Genomic DNA, 21,419 nt, shown 5'->3' on the forward strand with positions numbered 1-21,419 from the left:
AATCACAGGAGCCTGCAATGATTTATTTTGACCAGAAAGCAGAAACACTCTGCCTTCAAAACAGCCGCTACAGCCTCTGAAACACTACAGCCTCTGAAACACTACAGCCTCTGAAACACTACAGCCTCTGAAACACTACAGCCTCTGAAACACTACAGCCTCTGAAACACTACAGCCTCTGAAACACTACAGCCTCATAAACACTACAGCCTCTCAAACACTACAGCCTCTGAAACACTACAGCCTCTCAAACACTACAGTCTCTGAAACACTACAGCCTCTGAAACACTACAGTCTCTGAAACACTACAGCCTCTGAAACACTACAGTCTCTGAAACACTACAGCCTCTCAAACACTACAGTCTCTGAAACACTACAGCCTCTCAAACACTACAGTCTCTGAAACACTACAGCCTCTCAAACACTACAGTCTCTGAAACACTACAGCCTCTCAAACACTACAGCCTCTCAAACACTACAGCCTCTCAAACACTACAGCCTCTCAAACACTACAGCCTCTCAAACACTACAGCCTCTGAAACACTACAGCCTCTCAAACACTACAGCCTCTGAAACACTACAGCCTCTCAAACACTACAGCCTCATAAACACTACAGCCTCTCAAACACTACAGCCTCTGAAACACTACAGCCTCTCAAACACTACAGTCTCTGAAACACTACAGCCTCTCAAACACTACAGTCTCTGAAACACTACAGCCTATCAAACACTACAGCCTCTGAAACACTTCAGCCTCTAAAACACTACAGCCTCTCAAACACTACAGCCTCTCAAACACTACAGCCTCTCAAACACTACAGCCTCTCAAACACTACAGCCTCTCAAACACTACAGCCTCTGAAACACTACAGCCTCTGAAACACTACAGCCTCTCAAACACTACAGCCTCTGAAACACTACAGCCTCTCAAACACTACAGCCTCTCAAACACTACAGCCTCTCAAACACTACAGCCTCTCAAAGTACATTTTCAAAATTGCGATATTCATGAAAGATGGCAATTTTCCATACGGAAAATTGGCCTAAGCCTACCTGGAGTAGCAGTGCAGGTGAAGCAGCCTGTCTCACCACACTACAGATGATTTACGGACTACAGTCAAGTCCACAGTCCAGTCCAGTCCAGTATAGTATAGTAGAGATCGGTACAGTCCAGTAGAGACCAGTACAGTCCAGTAGAGACCAGTACAGTACAGTAGAGAGTCCAGTACAGTCCAGTAGAGACCAGTACAGTCCAGTAGAGACCAGTACAGTACAGTAGAGACCAGTACAGTACAGTAGAGACCAGTACAGTACAGTAGAGTTCAGCAGCTCAGTCTGTCAGTGTTCTGAGCTCCTCTCTCTCTCCAGTCCTTTATATTCTAACTCTAACAGATACCTCCCCCCCCTCCTCTCTCTCTCTACAGTCTTTTATATGCTGACTCTATCAGATCCTCGTCCAGTCACGTTTCTCTTCACAACACACACACAGACAGCATCATTAAGGTGTTACTGTACTGGTTAACCGACAGACAGGTACAGACAGGCATTACCATGGTAACAGATCATGGTGTTATGGTCAGATCAGTCTGCAGACCTCAAGAGCCACAGAGGAGACAACACACACAGTGAGTCACGCACACAGACACACACACACACACACACAAGCCCCTTTCACACAGGACGAAAACCCGCTAACACCCTCTATAGCCCCTTTGATTGGCCCAAAAAACCACTAATATCCACAAACTAGCGTCTTTTTGTTGGGTCTAAAAGGTCCCAGGGACAACTCACTAAGAGGTCAAACGACTCTGCAGTCGGCATGGCTGACGCTATTTTTCTCCCCTGAGAATGAACATCAGCGCTTCACACAGGCTGAAAACTAGGGATGCACCGATCGATCGTCACGTGACCGGAAATGGCCGATTTTCACGTGATCGGCCTCGATCGGTGATCTGCGCCGGTCACTCTAAAATGCCGATTCTGTGAGCCGATTTTCAAGTGACGTGCGCGCACCCGAAAGCAGCGAGACAGAGACGGATGAGTTGCAGCCAAAACAAAAGCTGCCACTACACACATGCCACAGCATGTCTTCGTCGGTGTGGAGCCGCGGACTGGAGGGGCCGGGTAGGTTGGAGTCCACTCCAGTCTGAGCGGCTCGCTTCACCTCACCCCTCTTCCCCGATCAGCGTCCACATCACCGCTGCCTGCTGCTGCTGCTATCTGCCTGTCACGTTGTAACGTGGATACAGGAGAGGACTTTTGTTTCGTATTGCGAATAGAACGACGAACATAATAATAAAACGCATCGGACCAGTGTGCAAGGTTTTCTGTGCGAGATGATTTTTTTTCGAATGGCGGATAAAAAAAAAAACGCGCTCTGTGTGTAAACTACGATATTCAAACTGAGTCAACTCAAACTCATTTCCTCATCTACTCAATAAGAGCCAAATCCACAACTGTAGAGTGGGCATGGTTTCGAAGGTCTCTGGGCTCCAGAGCTATAGGCTATAAACTCCTTGTCCATGGATAACATTTGGACGTTTATTTATTTTATTTTATTCGCAAAATCGCAATCGGTGCATCCCTACTGAAAACCTGCTTTCTTAATGAACATCAGCGCTTCACACAGGCTGAAAACCTGCTTTCTTAATGGTTAATTACTTTAAATGGTCTTAAATTGTGTCACATTTTTTATACCTTCATTTATACAGGGAGAGTCTCAGACCTCCTGCACACCGGACGCGATCAACTCGCATGTACTCGCCATCACCCTGTCAAGCCCCGTCCCGCTGCTGCAGCTTGGTTGGCTGCCGTGCTGTATTTCCGTCTTTTTGCTGCTGAGTATGTGGATGTGCGCTCCGTTCAGACGGACTTTCTTCCTTTCTTTGGACAGTTGAACATGTTCTAATCCCTTTCTTCCATGTGTGCGTATATGACCAACCAGTAAGTCATTATTATGTTAATATTCCTGTATTGCATTCCCTTTTGGTTTTAGATCGATCTACCTGCAATCATTGCAATAACGTTTGTTTAGGCGTGCACTTAGTGCGGTTTGATTGTCTGTTGCGCTAATTAATGCCACTACTCAGATGGAGTTTAGCTCGTGTGTAGCTTGTGATTCTGTTGTTTCTCCCGTCATGTAACCCTGTCACCATTATGTAGATCGCACTCATAGTGCTGCTAATTATAACACTGTAACTCGGCCTCGATGGGTGGGTCCTTTTGATGTTCGTTCGATGCGGATCCCAATGTATGACGGTTATTGTGCATAACCCCGGTTCTATGAGTGGGAGCTCTTTCGCTTTAGTCATGGTTCAAGACTGGTGTTTAAGAGTAACTGACTTACAGTTTACCTAATTATCATTTCTATATTATTAGTTGTTAATTATCACTATAATTGGCCTATATAACAGCAAGCTTGGTTACTGACCTGTTTGTATATTTTATTGCCTCCTTTTTCCAGACCACACACAATCCTACTATTCCTGTCATAATGCTGTAAAGAGCCTATACTGCTGTACTGTAAAATCATGTTGGCGGTTTCCTTTAGCCTACAAAATATAAAATATTGATGTAGAAAAAAAAGAAAATGTGCTGCACTTTCAATTTGATGCATGAAATGTAGGCCTATATGTAAAATGGAAACTGCTATAGCTGCTTACAAAATAAATAAATAAATATATATATGTAAGGGATAATGTATACTGAGCCGGTGATTACTGTGGAAATAATGACCGACAGGTGAATGATTTAGCCCGACGCGCAGCGGAGGGCTTAATATTCACCTGAAGGTCATTATTTCCAGTAATCACCGGCTCAGTATACATTATCCCGCTTAGAACACGGCCTACAACTAAATCATTCAATAATCTGACAAAAATAATTATTCAAATAGATTTTTTAATAGCGTTTTCAACACAAAGGGGTTTCATTCGTAATTGGCACACAAGACACCACAGCTGCAACTGGTTGGCCTAATTAGTAGCGTCTGCGGACAAAATGCTCTTACCAACTGATTAATCCAGGTGTGGCAGAGCAGCGGTCGGTTGTCGAGAAATAATGACCAGTGAATATTGTTGATTGACCAATCAGAATCGAGTATTCGAGAGAGCCGTGTTCTAAATATATATATATATCGGTGATCGGTAATCGGTAATCGGTGATCGGTCGATGATCGGTTGGGCAGATATTTCTCATAGGTGATCGGCAATCGGTGATCGGTGGCAAAAAACGTGATCGGTGCACCCCTAGTAAATTGATTGTTATATCTTATTAAATTGTGGACATTTATTCATCCCCACTTATTAGACACTATTTCTGATGGTAAAATGAGCATAAAAAGCAAAACAGAATTCAGAAAAATTGAAACTGAAAAATCTGAATTTGGGAAAGAATAAAACGGATTTCATATGCCTCTACTTCTGGCCACAAGCTCGCTTCTCTAACCTTCAGGCCACCAGCGCCTATATGGAACTAGGGCTGTCACTTTTTCCCAAAATAAAGTTCGAACGAACTTTAATTGCCCGCAAAATGTTCGTATATATTCAAAGTTTTTTATTTAATTAACACAATTTTTTTTTTGCTGCATCCAACTCAAGACAACTTTTCAGACCCTGGAGACAATCTTTCTCAGAAGAGACTAACGCGACAAATCTGGAGACTTTTTCTGACATGGGATTAACATTACCAGCAAGCAGCAGTTGGTTAATTTTGGTTAATTAAAAAAAAAAAAAAAAAAAAAAAAACTAGAACGACCGCAACGCGGACTTATGCCTCCGCCATTAGTTCATTCTTGAGTCCAAATCGCCATTTGAGGCAAATTGGAAGAAATTCCGTCAAGGCGCTCCTGTGATGTTGCATTACAGAGCTTGGAAATTGGGTGTGTGAGGTCACAGTGACCTTGAACTTTGACCACCAAAATGGAATCAGTTCATCCTTGAGTCTGTGGACGCTTGAGGCAAATTCGAAGAAATTACATCAAGACATTCCTGAGATATCACGTTAACAAGCTTGAAAATGGCGTTGGAGAGGTCCCAGTGACCTTGACCTTTGATCACAAAAATGTAATCCATTCATCCTTGCGCCCAAGTCGACGTTTGAGCCAAATTGGCAGAAATTCCATCAAGCCGTTCTTGAGATATCGCTTTAACGAACTTGGGAATGGCATTTGTGAGGTCACAGTGACCTTGACCTTTGACCACGAAAATCTAATCAGTTCATCCTTGAGTCCAAGTCGATGTTTGAGGCAAATTTGATGAAACTCCATCAAGGCATTTCTGAGATGTTGCGCTAACAAGCTTGAAAATGGTGTTCGAGAGGTCACAGTGACCTTGGACTTTGACGTTTGACCACCAAAATCTAATCAGTTCATCCTCGAGTCCAAGTCGATGTTTGAGGCAAATTTGATTAAATTCCTTCAAGGCATTCCTGAGATATTGCGTTAACAAGCTGGAAAATGGCGTTTGAGAGGTCACAGTGACCTTGACCTTTGACCATCAAAATCAAATCAGTTCATCCTTGAGTCCAAGTCGATGTTTGAGACAAGTTTGATTAAATTCCTTCAAGGCATTCCTGAGATATTGCGTTAACAAGCTTGAAAATGGCGTTCGAGAGGTCACAGTGACCTTGACCTTTGACCACCAAAATCTAATCAGATCATCCTTGAGTCTAAGTGGATGTTTAAGGCAAATTTGATGAAATTCCGTCAAGGCGTTCCTCAGATATCGCGTTAACGAACCTCGTACGGACGAACGTACGGACGGACAACCCGGATCCATAATGCCTCCGGCCTGGCTATCGCCGGCGGAGGCATAAAAATCGAACAGGTCAATTATACATTCGAATAGGTCTGTACGATAAATCGATTTTGAATCGTAATCGAATTAATTTGTTAGGACGATGTTAAAAACGCGAAAATCGTAAAATCGATTTACACTTCAACTAGGGTAATTACGTTAGGCGGGGCGGCTCTCTCTCATGTACGCATGCTGCTAGTACTTGTCCATTCTCCCCGCTGTAAAGTCTCTCTAGAGCAGGGGTGTCAGACTCATATTAGGTAGAGGGCCGGATTTGTTCAACTGAGACCTCATGGTTTTTTTTTTTTTTTTTTTACTCAAATCAATTCGACTCATTTACCCATTTACTTCACAAAAGAAATACTGCTTTTTCCATTTCTCTTGAAACTGCCTGCATTCCGTGTCAACATTTCTCTTTTTCGACAGCATCTTGTTGATTCCTTTGTTTTTTGGTAGGTAGCCGAATGCGCGATTCAATTCCAGCGTGGCATCATGGCGGCTTTGTTTACACCTGATGACCTACTGACATACTTCCTTGTAGTGCAGGTTAATTAACTTATGAATGAACTCTTAGCTTGCTTATTAGCCACACGTAGTTCATGATAATGGGGTGCGAATTTAATAATAATAATAATAATAATAAAAAATAAAAAAATAAAAAAATGTTTTTAATATTCCAAAACATCTCGCGGGCCGGATGAAACCTGCCCGCGGGCCGGATCCGGGCCGCGGGCCGTATCTCTTACATCCCTGCTCTAGAGGCTGTGATACTAGCTACTAAAGACAGGAGCTCAATTGACTTATTTCAACACCTCCGACCAAAAAGCACTGAGCGCAGCTTGTTGCACTGCGGACTGTAGCCTACAAGATAACGATTGCCACAACACACTCACGTGCGCACATGAACACAGACGTTATCACCGGACGATGAAACGTTGCCTTTACAGTTCACATTAGGGCTGGGTTCAAAAAATCGATTCTCCGATTTTTAATCGATTTTCATTTTAATCCTCGATTATCGATTCATATGTCCAGAGATCGATTTTTCTTTATAATTAAAAAAAAAAAAAAAAAAAAAAAAATTTTTTTTTTTTTTACTAAACAGGCTAAAATATTGTGCTGTGTCTGGAAGTTGAAACATAGTTTCAAGTTGACGTTTAATTATGTTTGTAGTTGAAACAAAAACATAAATACTGTAGGCTACATGAATGGAAATGTTTGATCATTATTAACTCATTCATGGCCAGTTTAGGACTGCCAATATTTAGCACAGGCCAAAGATTTTCATAATTGTTGGTCATCTTTCAAGACCCACAGTAAATTATCTATTAGCACCAAAGTGATTTGCAATACCTCAAAATGAAGATGTACGTCTCTGGGTTCACCAGGAATTTATTTTTATTTTTATATACACCCTGGTTATATACACCCTGTTTTCACCCAAAAGGTCTCCCTGAGAAAATAAACAGGAGAAAAGGCAATTTGTGTAAAGGGCCCAATCTCAGGCAGAACTCGCTCTCAATTCTTTTATTTTGAACTGTATTGACATCAGACATGTAAATATTATTCGTTATGAGACAAATGACAAAAAATATATATATATATATATATATATATACACACATGAAGTGCTTTTTTTTTTACATTCAACAATACAGTTTACTCGGTGTGAGTGAGTGAGACAGACACACAGACAGACAGACAGACAGACACACCGACAGACAGACAGACAGACAGACAGACAGACAGACAGACACACACACACACACACACACACGATCGCCCTTTTATCTTCGTTGCGTGATTTCTAACCCCACATAGGATAAGCAATAACCACGCCCTGTGGCGCCGGGATTGGCCAGGAGCAACACTGGAGGGCACGCAGCCCAGCGATTTCATGAACCAACTGAATAGCTCTTGAGAACGGACAGCGGGCTGCTGTGACTGCCGCTTCTGCCTTGTTAGCTGTTGTGTCCATGTCTCCCTGTCCTATCAGTATCCTCCCTGCTATTTGATCGTTCCCGTTTTCCCCTCGGCTATTCAACACGTCCTCACCGCCCTCTGGAGTCTGGATTACCCGTCAAACTGATCGATCATTTCCTCATTCTTCCGATGATCAAACACATCTCTCTGGATTACTTTCTCCCGTTTTCGTCCCGGCTGGCACAGAGGAAGGCGACCAGCTCGTGCAGCGCGCAGTGGGGCGTTTCAATGGCGTTTCTCCTGTCTGCAGAAGGAAGCGTTTATCCGTTTTCTGATTTTCCTCCTGCTTAATTTCAAAACAACAGCTGCGGTATGTGTTTGTTCACGTGTTGTCTTAGATGCTAGGGACCTGATACTATGTCACAGGCTGGGTAAGTGTTTGAACCTCGCGCTGCACTGATAAAACCAAAAACACGTCAAACACGTCTTTGGCGTGGATGGCTATTTCTGATAACACGTCAAAGACGTCTTTGGCGGTGAATGAGTTAATATCTACTTTTAGAAATTATATAGGCTGAAATGAAATCACTGTGCATAATTGTGAAAGTGTCTTTATTGACAGATGAAAAGGCTGTTATTTACCCTTTGTCACCACGTGGTGAGTATATGTGTAACTAAAACCATTAAAATTGACAACAGGTCTGCAACTTTTTTTCCCCATGTATCTACTTGGCTGGTTGGAAACCCCTGTGTTACATAACTGGACAGTCATGTAATTCAGGGTACAGCTCAAAAACCACGTTTTGGTATCACTAACCAAATCAATATTGAAAATTGATCGAATCGGAATCGAATCGAATCGAAATTAATCGATTCGCAACCTTGTGAATCGGAATCGAATCGATTCTTGAAATTTGAACCAATACCCAGCTCTAGTTCACATAAGCCGTTTTCCCACATGCGTACCGGAAAATTACCTGTAAGTCAATATCGGACATTTCCCTTCACACTTCGGCTCGCGCATGTGGGAATCTATCAGCGAATTTGCCTGTATGTTGTGGGGGCGGGGGGAGGGGGGAGCTTATTTGGGGGGTCGGCAAAACTCGAAATAAGTTCGCTTGTCAGTTGTCACACAATAAATCACACTCGTTTGACTTAAGAGCAGCGTCAAGCCGCCAGCATAATCAACACAGCCGATTTCCCCCTCCCCTCTCTGCTCGAGAGCAGCAGCCACAGACAGACACAGCGAGAAAGGCTTGCAAGCTGCTCAACGCTTGTATGTATGTAGAGAAAGCAGACTGGCTTCGTTTGATGTGTCCGGGGTTGCCTTCGGAAATCAGCAAGCTGACATAGGCTACTGCTCTTATTAGGCTATCACAAGATCATTTCGCCAGTTTGCTTTAATGTGCGCGAATGATTAGATTATGCCCGCTGGAACATTAAGCAACGTGTGTAGGCTACTTCTCGCCCATGATTGAAGGACCGCTGTCGCGGAAAATGACTGGAACCGTTTCCACTTGCGTCCCCTTAAGAGCATACCGGTCTTCTGACTAGGTCGAAAGTGGTGAAATGTCGGGGACGACGGGGTCGCGCTTATACCGGCATGGCGCCTTTCTCACATGCAGGCATTAGACCACATTCCGGTCATTTTGCGGTACAAAGCGCATGTGGGAAAAGGGCTATAATAACAAAACAACACGTGAGGCCACCGAGTACTGATAGATTGGCTCTATTCATGGCTGTAAGTTAGCAGCCTCAGCTGACTCACCTGTCCCTGTGTGTCTGAATTTCCCCCTAACTGCTATCGCAGTTCCCCCCAGTTGCCCTCCTGTTGTGACTTTGTGTTATTCTAGTACAGATATAACTCCGAGCACAGGTGGTCGCTTAGACACTGCTAATATAATTATGTCACGGAGGAACACGCAAATCCACCAGTGTCAAGTTAGCAAGCAACAGCCAGGAAGTTAGGTATAGCAGCGGCAAGCTAAAACAGGAAGTTGGGTTGTTCTGCCTTCAGAGTAAAAGCGTAAATTGTCACTTATGGAAAAAAAGGGGGGAAAGGGCTCTGCAGGGCAACAAATGTTTAGAGAAGTATAATAGTATAAAAAAAATCGAAATCGAAATCGAAAATCGAGTTTTGAGAGAAAAAATCGTCAATTTTAGTTTTAGGCAAAATCGAACAGCCCTACATTCGAACATGCCCTCCTCCCCCACATTCAAAGTTAAATTTGAAGCCCTATATGGAACGCAACGGACAGAAGATACCAAACAGGAAAGAAGAAGAAGAAGAAGAAGAAGAAGAAGAAAAGAGCTTGCATCAAACACACTCACTGACCTCTCTGGCGTTGTCTCGGAGCTGCTGCTCCGCCTTCATCACACTGCTGATGGTGTCCTCCAGCTGATCCTGGGCCAGCTGGCTCTGCCTCAGCCCTGATCCCATCGCTGCCTCTGATTGGTTCTGCCTCAGCCCGGACGCCATCGCTGCCTCCGATTGGTTCTGCCTCAGCCCGGACGCCATCGCTGCCTCTGATTGGTCATGCCTCGGCCCGGATGCCATCGCTGCCTCTGACACCATCCTGCATGTATTTAACATACAAAATATGAGTAACTGTATTCCATTACAGTTACCATTGGTGGTATCTGAATAAAGTTACAGTATTACAAATAGTTTACTTTGATTTATTGCACATGTCCCATAAACAGATTTAAACAGTCTGTGTGTGTGTGTGTGTGTGTGTGTGTGTGTGTGTGTGTGTGTGTGTGTGTGTGTGTGTGTGCAGTGCACCTGCCACACGCAATGTGAGAGGAGACACAGCTCAGCTTTAAGCGGAAACACCTCTGGCTCCACTGGAAAAACCTGCAAACCCCCACACTGTGCTGGGGCTTTCCACCAATTGACAGCGAGCAGGCAGAGAGAACAGCTGACTGATCAGCTGACCACACTGTGCTGGGGCTTTCCACCAATAGAGAGCGAGCAGGCAGAGAGAACAGCTGACTGATCAGCTGACCACAGCTTCAGGTGGAGTGAACATTGTGACATCATGGTGGCATCACCACGGGCACCTGATCACTTCCTCTGATTGTCTCTGTGCTGAAGGAGCAGAGTGTTCTGGACAGGCTTCCGTTGATCTCTTCTGTTACATTTGAGTCCTGTTGTTTTTAGTTTATTAAACGTATTCTTATTGTTCCAGGTGGCAGAGAGAGTTTACGTTCTGTCGTGTTTCACTGATAAACTTATTCGCTCTCTCTCTCTCCCTGGTTTTGGGCTTCTGTTCGTTTCAAAGTGATGTGTGTTAAAACACTTGGAAGGACGAGTGGCAGCTAGATGGTGAGCGATACCTCACCTCACGTCTCCTGTGTCGTGTCGGGGCCAAAGAGTTGCACTTGAACACAACGCAAACACGTCAGCCGACGGGCAGCTAGCACGTACGTTCTGCGCCTGCGTGAAAACACCTTCATAATATAGCTACTTCCAATGGAGAATATGTCTCTTGTCTGGTCTTTTGCTGAAAGGAAGAGGCGGAGGTGGAAAATAAGGAGAAAGTTTAACCTCACTAAATGGGTGATATGATGCAGCGAGAGGCTCAAAGGCACGTCGTCGTGAAAATATCCCTGTTTCTGAATTATCAGTTGAAATGAAGTTGGAAAACTAGCAGAGCATTTTGTGTGCTTCTCCTCCTGCTTCGCTACCCCTGACCAGCCAATCAGAGTAATTTCTCTACCCCTGACCAGCCAATCAGAGTGATCTCTCTACCCCTGACCAGCCAATCAGAGTAATTTCTCTACCCCTGACGAGCCAATCAGAGTGATTTCTCTATCCCTGACCAGCCAATCAGAATAATTTCTCTACCCCTGACCAGCCAATCAAAGTGATTTCTCTACCCCTGACCAGCCAATCAGAGTGATTTCTCTACCCAAGATCAGCCAATCAAGAGTGATTTCTCTACCCCTGACGAGCCAATCAGAGTAATTTCTCTACCCCTGACGAGCCAGAGTGATTTCTCTATCCCTGACCAGCCAATCGGAGTGATTTCTCTACCCCTGACCAGCCAATCAGAGTGATCTCTCTACCCCTGACCAGCCAATCAGAGTGATTTTTCTACCCCTGACGAGCCAATCAGGCACACAGGCTTAGATAAGGGTCTTACCTACATGTGTATGAGGGGGGATTGTGTTCACAACATGTACAACTAACGTTACTTGCAGGTCTGTCTAACCAGAGAGATATGAGGAACAGTGCAGCCACTCCGGATAGGAGGGAACGCTTGTAATTTACACCAGCGCACGCTGAGCGGGTGGAGTTTTTTCTTTTGTTTCTTCCTCCATAAAAATGAACCGTGTTACCGGTAGGCATTTTATGTCATCGGTGTATGTATGCCACACCACCGTGTAAGACCTGTAACACCTACTACCATGACAAGCCTACATACAACATCGATATTTCAGTTACAGTACCAACTTTGCTTGGAAATGACAGAGATTCTCCAAGAACTAATGCGGTAAATTGTACAAGGAAGGAACAGGATCTAACCTGGTGCATTATTAAAAGTATTAATGTTTAGATGTCGTCGTGCTAAGAACCAAACCACACGAGACTAACAGGGTTAAAGCTTTAAGCATCCACGGGGAACGGCATTATATTAAAAGATAAATATTGGGATTTATGAATAGATATCAGTTCCTTCAAATCAATATCGATTCGGTATATCGATAAAGCCCCACTGTGTGTGTGTGTGTGTGTGTTGTGATGCTGTGTGTTTCTGTGTCGTGTGTGTGTGTGTGTGTGTGTGTGTGTGTGTGTTTTCTAACTGCTCACTGTGAACTCAATCACCCCACTGGCTGCTATAAAAACATGAGAATAAAGACGATTATAATAAAGATGTCTCTACTGTACAGTCACTCATGTGTCTGTCTGCTCTCTCTCTCTCTCTCTCTCTCTCTCTCTGCTCACAGCTGTTTAAGGGCAAAACACCAAAAACAAGGTTAAAGCTCCAGCCTTTGTCTCCATACAGCAAACAAGCCCACAGCTTGAGCAGTGAGCCACAGCATTCTGAGCCACTGACACGTCAGACCACACACAGCTATTTCCAGACAGCCAGCTGAGTGCGCTCAGCCTAGGGCAGGGCCAGGGGTGTCAAACATACGGCCCGGGGACCAGAACCGGTCCGCCAAAGGGTCCAATCTGGCCCACAGGATGAATTTGCAAAGTGTAAAAATTGCACGGAGAAGTCCTTCAATCCAATGTGATGAACTTAAAGTGTAACTTACCCCCAAAACACTTTTTTTCAGCTTTTAAGTACCAATATATATGACTTTGGGGGTGGTGTGTGAAGAATTCTGGTCAAAATTTCCACATTTGAGACCAAACTGTTGCCATTCTACCATTTGTATCATTTTTCAGCAGCATAACTGGCATAAGCGCCCTCTATGGGTGGAACACTGCTTTTTTTTTTGCCCTCAAATGAATGGGAGATTTGGTACAACCTGACGTCACGTTGTCCCCAAAGATTATGGGATTTCAAGATAGTTACTCCCCCTGTACCCTTTCCCGGCTCCTCACAACTCCAAGCCTATTGGAGGGAGGGAGGGGTTATTGTGTGTTTGCAGCAACATCATCAGCTCCGAGCCCCCGCACCAAAGTGAGCCTCCCTGAGCGACTTTCATCCCCGCCGTCATTTCCGCAAACAAATCTCATCGCAGTTTAGCGCACATGTAAAATATAACGCTATACTACGACGTGACAACGTGACAAAGCTGCTCTAAACACATCGGCTACTATAATATATTTCCCTGCATCTCATACTGAGATTAGATCGGATTTTTGTTTATTTTTTTCTTTTCTTTTTTCAGTTTGTTTGCTTTTTTACACTAGATTAGAACATCGGAAAAGTTGAATCATACACTAGAGACTGTATATTATATATCATGAGTAGGGCTGGGCGATATAGTTAAAAACAGGGGCGGACTGGGATCATAATTCAGGCCGGGCATTAGATACCAAGCAGGCCAGGCCGATATGGGCCAACGCGCGTGAAATTTGGGCCGTTTGAAGCCAGATTTGGGCCGTTTGAAGTCCAATTTTACAATGAGATGCACCCACTTTAACCCTGAAGTGTAATTATTACTTCAGACTAACTAATAAAGTAATAAAACCACTAGTAAACCAGTAGGCGGCGCCTGGCCTGCTGTTCAGTGAGTGGCCTGACTGCAAGCACCAAAAAAAAAAAAAAAAAAAAAATTTTTAATTTGCGATTATCGATTCTGGAATAAAAGATCGATCCAAAAAATCGTGACATTAAAAATCGCGATACTTAGGTGAATCGATTTTTTCCCCCACCCCTAGTAGGTAGGTTCTGCCAGAGGTTTTTTTTGAGAATTCTGGCTCATCTTTCAAGACCCGAGGATTCTTTTCTGCTAAGATTTTGTGAACACACAATATCTCAAAATAACTAATAGAATGTGTGCTTTCTCTGTCTAAAAGAGTTAGTTTGTAGAGTTAGTAGTTATGTAAGCATTAGCAGTTGAATACAGCATGGTTTCAGCGTCAGAAAAATTATTCTGAGATAAACGGCTTTTTGTGAAATTCGATAGAACAGTCACTTTAACCATTCATTTTTGGCATCAGTAAGACGTCAGACATCTAAACAATAGTTTTGAACAGTCATTTCCTCTATAACAGCAGGAAACCCCCCTCTGCTTCCAACTCCTCCCTCCGTGTGTGTCTTAGGCTGCAGCGGCCGTGTCACAAGCTCGTTTCTGTTGCTCCTAACCTCGCGTCACCAGGCTCACTGCTGCTGCTGCTGTGCCTGTCTGCGCAGCCGCTCTTTGAGGAAGTCTGGATGGACTCGCTCGTTTCTTGGAGTTTTGGTTGAGAGCTTTGATGAAGCTTTTGCGATTCTGGTCATATTTATGCTGCGTGTTTCAAAGTGTGTTCCACCCGTAATCTATTATGCAAATTTGCAATCCCGCACCGCCAGCAATCAGCGCGAAAACGAAAGCGTTTTCGCCAATCCATTTTCATGAGAATGGCTTCGAGGAAGCTGCTTTTTGCTTGCCTTCCTCTAGTCAGGAGAGCACTGTCGCCACTTAGTGGGTCGGTGGAATGGGTTGTACACGTTCGGTGGCTCTAATATTTTTATAAAAGACGTGGGGGGCGTTGATCCACGCCCGACCGTCAAATTCTCGTCTTTGGCAGTCAACGGTTGGATTCTGTAAGACAAGATATCTCGTCATTGGCAGTGAACGTGTTAACTATCCAGTAGCCTATTTTGATTGATTCATTGATTGAAGTGTCATGCACTCCATGGTCCCCAACCCTCATGGGTTTACAAGACACATAAAATACAACAATAAACCAGCGCTACAATGGTACATTTAAAATAACATGTCGCAAATCAGCATAAGTTAACACTCAGACAACAAAACAGATCAATACATCACTTTCTAAACAAAAAGTTCCGTCTTAGCTCCCATGCCTGACAAATAAAATTTGCTGTGAGGAGGAAGGTTAATAATAATAATCTTCCAACTCAAAAAAGTGAACATAAATACTAGGGCTGTCACTTTTTCCCAAAATAAAGTTCGAACGAACTTTAATTGCCCGAAATTCGTTCGAATATATTTGAAGTTTTTTGGTTAATTAAATTTTTTTTTTTTTTTTTCAGTCCAGGCCACCGGGCATCAGCCCGACGAGTAAAGGTGCTCTTATACTCGAGCAAAGCTCCGTGGGGGTGGGGCCCCGCGAGTCACCGTGGAGACCTCGCGCTGGGGGTGATGCCATTATACTCAGAAAGTGATCAGCATGTATTGTACAATGGTGAGAACAGCCAGTGAAAAGTCGCAATGAAACACTGTGCAGTATTGAGTGCGCTTTCACTCTCAAACGACCGCACATCAGCACATGAAGGACTCACCAAACTTGTTTTTACTGAAAGCCGTTTTTACTTCTCAGTAGGGGTGTCACAATATATCGTCCCACGAAATTTCGCGATAGTAAAACGTCACGATATGTATCGTTGAGATGAAATCTCATATCGTGGAAAAAAAAAAAAAAAAAAAAAAATTTTTTTTTTCTTTTTCAAAAATAGACAAAGAAACGTCTTTGTTTGTTGAAGTTCAATGTGTGGAAAGTAGTTGAGTTGAACAAGTCTCTGAAGAGACACATGAGAAGTTATACAGGAGAGAAACCATTCAATTGAGTTTCTGGCAAAACTGTTTACTTGAAAGGAAAAACTGAAGATGCATAAAAAATAGACTAAGAAAAGTCTTGTTGTTTGAGTTTGAAGAAAAGCTGAAGATGCATAATGAGAATTTATACTGCTGAGAAACCTTTTAGTTCAAAGTAAATCTAAGTGACGGTGTAACTCATTCTATTTCAAGATAAGCCTTATCTCCAATCTCATGTTTTTTCTAGTTGTTATTGTAATAACAATTTCCCACAACAGCATGTTTTGTATTTGTGCATTTCAAATAAAATACTACTTTTCCAGTCATATATTGTCATTATTCAAGTTTAAAAAAATATTGTTAAAATCGTATCGTATCGTATCGTTATCGTGAACCCAGTATCGTGATACGTATCGTATCGTGAACTGAGTGTATCGTGACACCCCTACTTCTCAGCCCTGATAGCCTACTCTGTGCTGCTTTTAATCTCTCTCAATAATGCTCTCAACACAACACATTTACTTGGTGAAATGACTAAAAACGAACAGTTGCAAATCTAAGTTTATAGCCTACCACATGGGTCAAGAAACTTGCTTGGACGCTCACAGTCACAACACTGCCTCACAAACTTGGCTGCATCCAACTCGAGACAACTTTTCAGACCCTGGAGACAATCTTTCTCAGAACAGACTAACGCGACAAATCTGGAGACTTTTTCTGACATGGGATTAACATTACCAGCAAGCAGCAGTTGGTTAATTTTGGTTCATAAAAAAAAAAAAAAAAAAAAAAAAAAAAAAAAAAAAAATTGAACAGTCAATTTACATATCGAACACGAACCCCTCCCCCACATTCGAAGTTGCATTCGAATTTCGAATGAAAAGTGACAGCCCTAATAAATACATGTAGAGGACATTTTACTAAAGAGTATGTCCCTTTGTGTCTGATGCTTTGGGATTTCAATCCATCAGTAGCCTGTATTACAAAGCAAGATTAGTGGTTTAGCTAGGTAACTTCAGGTTTAACCCTGGTTTAGCCGTACTACAAAGCAAGTTAACTTCTAATCACCATGGCAACTAGGGGTGCACCGATCGATCTGCACGCAATCTGTATCGGCCGATTTGGACCTCAAATATGTGATCTGCTGTTTCCGATATTCCTTTAATGTTGCCGATCACATAGCCGATCATGCTGCACGTGAGAAACATGAGGCAGCCCATTTTCATGTCTTCAATGTCTATCGTTTAACTTTCATATTGTGCTCTAACGTTTATATCATTGTGTTGCAAAGCACACGCTTTGCTTTCATCAGTGTACTCATCTCCATGCACACACCGCACCAGACTGTCAACACACCTCTTGCGTCTTTGAATCACACAAATCAGCTGGTGATTAGAGCAGACTCGGCAGAGAAGTTACCTCCAGTCCTCCCGCCTACCGAGGCATTTGCATGCTGTTAAATCCGTGTGTATTAAAGTCCCAGATTAACGTGGTAGTCGGGGTAGTGCACGCGCACACACAGACAATTTCCACGCAAGCATTGATGTTCCCGCGGGCACTTTGAAGGAAGCGAAAGTGTGCTGCTATGTGGATGTGCGCTCCATTCAGACGGACTTTCTTCCTTTCTTTGGACAGTAACATGTTCTAATCCCTCGTGTGTAGCTTGTGATTCTGTTGTTTCTCCCGTCATGTAACCCTGTCACCATTATGTAGATCGCACTCATAGTGCTGCTAATTATAACACTGTAACTCGGCCTCGATGGGCGGGTCGTTTTGATGTTCGTTCGATGCGGATCCCAATGTATGACGGTTATTGTGCATAACCCCGGTTCTATGAGTGGGAGCTCTTTGGCTTTAGTCATGGTTCAAGACTGGTGTTTAAGAGTAACTGACTTACAGTTTACCTAATTATCATTTATATATTATTAGTTGTTAATTATCACTATAATTGGCCTATATAACAGCAAGCTTGGTTACTGACCTGTTTGTATATTTTATTGCCTCCTTTTTCCAGACCACACACAATCCTACTATTCCTGTCATAATGCTGTAAAAAGCCTATACTGCTGTACTGTACTGAAGAGAACTGACAACTAAACGGTTGAACTCCCATCTGTCTCATGTTGGCAGTTTCCTTTAGCCTACAAAATATAAAATAAATATATATATATATATCGGTGATCGGTAATCGGTAATCGGTGATCGGTCGATGATCGGTTGGGCAGATATTTCTCATAGGTGATCGGCAATCGGTGATCGGTGGCAAAAAACGTGATCGGTGCACCCCTAATGGCAACTCATGCTGCAAAGCTAACCTGGTCCCGACCAGGTTAGCTTCAGAGGATAAGATCAAAATCCATGACAGACCCATATAATCGGCTCTCTGGAGTCACTCACCATTCATATAAGATCGCCATATGAAAAATAGATTGCAGTCAACTGAGAATAGAACAAGAAAAACATTTGTGGCTCTGTAGGCTACATAATTAAATTAAGCCTACTTACCACTTTATGTCTTAACAGCTCAACGATGCGTGGAGAAATATGATCACTATTAATCACGCAGCGCATATCATACACGGAGCCTCAAATGGAGTGAGGGTGATATTCTCCTACATGCCAGAAAAGCCTATACATATAATATAGATATGGGATAAATATGGGATAGCCCCAATAGGCTACTAAATATGCAGGCTACTCTTGCATGTTTCAGCTGGAACTGTGTCCTGTAGGCTGTATGCCAATATATGAGCAAAAATAGGCTAGTTTTTATCAATGAAAACTATGCCCGCATCGTCTCAATTCAGTTCAGCAGTTTTCTCTTTTATATTAGGCATCAGCATTATCATTATTTTATATATTAATTATTCGATCAGTGCAACTACACACATAATGAGTGATAGAGATCATTATTCATTGAGCATGCGTTTCTAAATCTATGGTCTAAATAGCTTTACAGATTGTGGAAATTTATAGGCTGAGATTACACATTTAAGGGACAGAAATCGCTAATCAAAGTACCGTAAATCAAATGACTGATGTGAATACAAGCGGCAGCTTTAGCAGTCCTTCAGCAGACTATATCCAACGCGGATTTTCATTCTGACATAGGTTACATTAGATATCCGCTAAAACTCTGATCACGCACTGCGCTTTCATTGAATGAGGAAATGGGTGTGGGCGTGGATTAGGGATGGGCATCGAATTTCGAATTTTCGAATAATCGTTGTTATTATCAAGGTCGACTTTGGGGCACGGTGGCTCAGTGGTAGAGCTGTCGCCTCGCAGTCAGAAGGTCCTGAGTTCGATTCTTGCCTGGGACACTGCGGGCGCTGTGGTTGTGTTCCCCCCATATCTTCAGTGCCTACTGCCCAGGTGGGGTATCTCGTCGTAAGGGCCCCTCTGTCTGTGTGGAGTTTGCATGTTCTCCCCGTGCTCCCCCAGGGGGGTTCCTCCGTATATAACCCCCCCCCCCCCCCCCCCCCATTAAAAACATGCAGAAGATCAGATCGTCATCGTCATCCGACCAGTGACGACAACATCCGAAGTCGGTCCCCGGGCGCTGTACGAGAAAGCGACCACTGCTCCTGGCCTGCCCCCCGGAGGAAAGGACAAAGCCAGGATGGGTTAAATGCAGAGGACAAATTTCACCGGCCACCGTCAGCATGTGTGTGTTTGTGGCCCTCCGTGCATGTGTTGATGTGTAACAATAAAGACGGGCTTGTCCGTCTGAAATCGTGTTTATTGAAAGTCGAAATTCGTTTATTGAAAAAAAAAAAAAAAAAAAAAAAAAAAATTTGTGTGAGTGAAATGTTGCATTGTCTCCCCTGATTCTAAGTATAGTCGAATCGCTTGGTTTGAGCAAGTACATTTTTTTTATAAGCAACCTCTCCCTCTTCATGGGATTTCATCTGCCATTCATTTTTCCATAAACCTTGCTTAAAATGCTTATAAAAATTGTTTTACTTGCTCAAACCAAGCGATTCGACTATACTTAGAATCAGGGGAGACAATGCAACATTTCACTCACACACAAAAAAAAAATGAATTTTCATTTTTTTTTTCTCCCGAATTTCGATTAAAAGTCGACTTTGGCCAGCGAATTTCGAATAGTGTTTTTGCTAGAAATGCCCATCCCTAGCATGGATCAACTCAGCTGTTCATAATGTGATTGGCTAGCGCACCTCTTTCGCGTGGACGCGCGCCTGTGCACGCGCGAAAAACGTGCGCGTGCACAGGCAGATCCCAGATAAAGCCAGCTTCAGTTATCGAGTAGAAAACCAGCGTCGTAGTATCGTTAAACTAGATAGCTTTGATCCTGTTCAGTCAAACCAGATCAAAGTGACAGATCGCGGGTCTGTTAAGATAGCTTCGTAGTACAGGCTACAGGTCAGGTCAGCTAGACCAGTGATTCCCAAACTGTGGTCCGCGAGGCTCCACCTGGTGGTACTCGAGTGTTGGTTATTTGTGGTCTGACTGGCAACAGTAGCCTACTAGTATTTGGCCAAAATACCAAAGAAAGTTGGTAGCCACTAGCCACAGTGGGAGGTGGTGCTTGGGAGGAAATTTGGTTTGGTGCATGTGGTACTTGGTCTGAAAATTGGTGCATGTGGTACTTGGTCTGAAAAGTTTGGGGACCTCTGAGCTAGACCTTCTACCAAAACACACAGAGAAGATAGAGAGGAGGAGCTGCTATCTGCTGCAGCTGATAACAGACCTCTCACTCTGTGACAGCAGCAGACTGCTGGGAAGTTAGGAGGTTTTTGTAACCTTGTTTAAAAAAAAAGCCCCAGCGACATGTTCTTAAAGAGACAGGTGCCGGTAAAAATAAAAATAGTAAGTAATAAATAAATAAACGATTTTCAATAATAAAAGTCGATCTTGATAATAAAAACGATTATTCGAAAATTTAAAATGTGTTGCCCATCTCTACTACAAGCCCAACGCAAGCACATGGCTTTGTTTACAATCATGATGTAAATATTGAGGTATTTGAGGTAAAGAAAACGTTTTAACCAGGACTTTGATTGATGAAATGCATGTAAAATGGAAACTGTTTGACCTATAATACTGCTATAAAAGCTGCTATAATGGGGAAATGACATAATACTATATGAGCAAGACAGATTTTTTTTTACCAACACTGCACCACGTGATGACTGGTCAATGTCGACTCAACTTTATTGATAGAAAAGTCGACTTGAAAAAATCAGGAGTCGTGCAACCTAGGGGTGTCACAATATATCGTCCCACGAAATTTCGCGATAGTAAAACGTCACGATATGTATCGTTGAGATGAAATCTCATATCGCGAAAAAAAAAAAAAAAAAAAAAAAACTTTTTTTTATTTTTTTCCAAAAAATAGACTAAGAAACGTCTTTGTTTGTTGAAGTTCAATGTGTGGAAAGTAGTTCAGTTGAACAAGTCTCTGAAGAGACACATGAGAAGTTATACAGGAGAGAAACCATTCAATTGAGTTTCTGGCAAAACTGTTTACTTGACAGGAAAAACTGAAGATGCATAAAAAATAGATTA

At 43.0% G+C, this 21,419-nt stretch overlaps 1 protein-coding gene across 1 annotated transcript in view; it reads right to left on the bottom strand.

Annotated features, from left to right (window-relative positions):
• The window catches only part of ncoa4 (nuclear receptor coactivator 4), a 61,497-nt gene that overhangs the window by 28,599 nt on the left and 11,479 nt on the right, over nucleotides 1-21,419 (bottom strand). Inside the window, exon 2 of the mRNA XM_083650921.1 lies at nucleotides 10,054-10,294. Coding sequence (XP_083507047.1) covers nucleotides 10,054-10,294 — 241 coding nt within the window. The remainder of the gene's footprint in view (nucleotides 1-10,053; nucleotides 10,295-21,419) is intronic.

This window comes from Poromitra crassiceps, assembly GCF_964638095.1.
Source record: "Poromitra crassiceps genome assembly, chromosome: 14".
NCBI classification, from domain to species: domain Eukaryota; kingdom Metazoa; phylum Chordata; class Actinopteri; order Beryciformes; family Melamphaidae; genus Poromitra; species Poromitra crassiceps.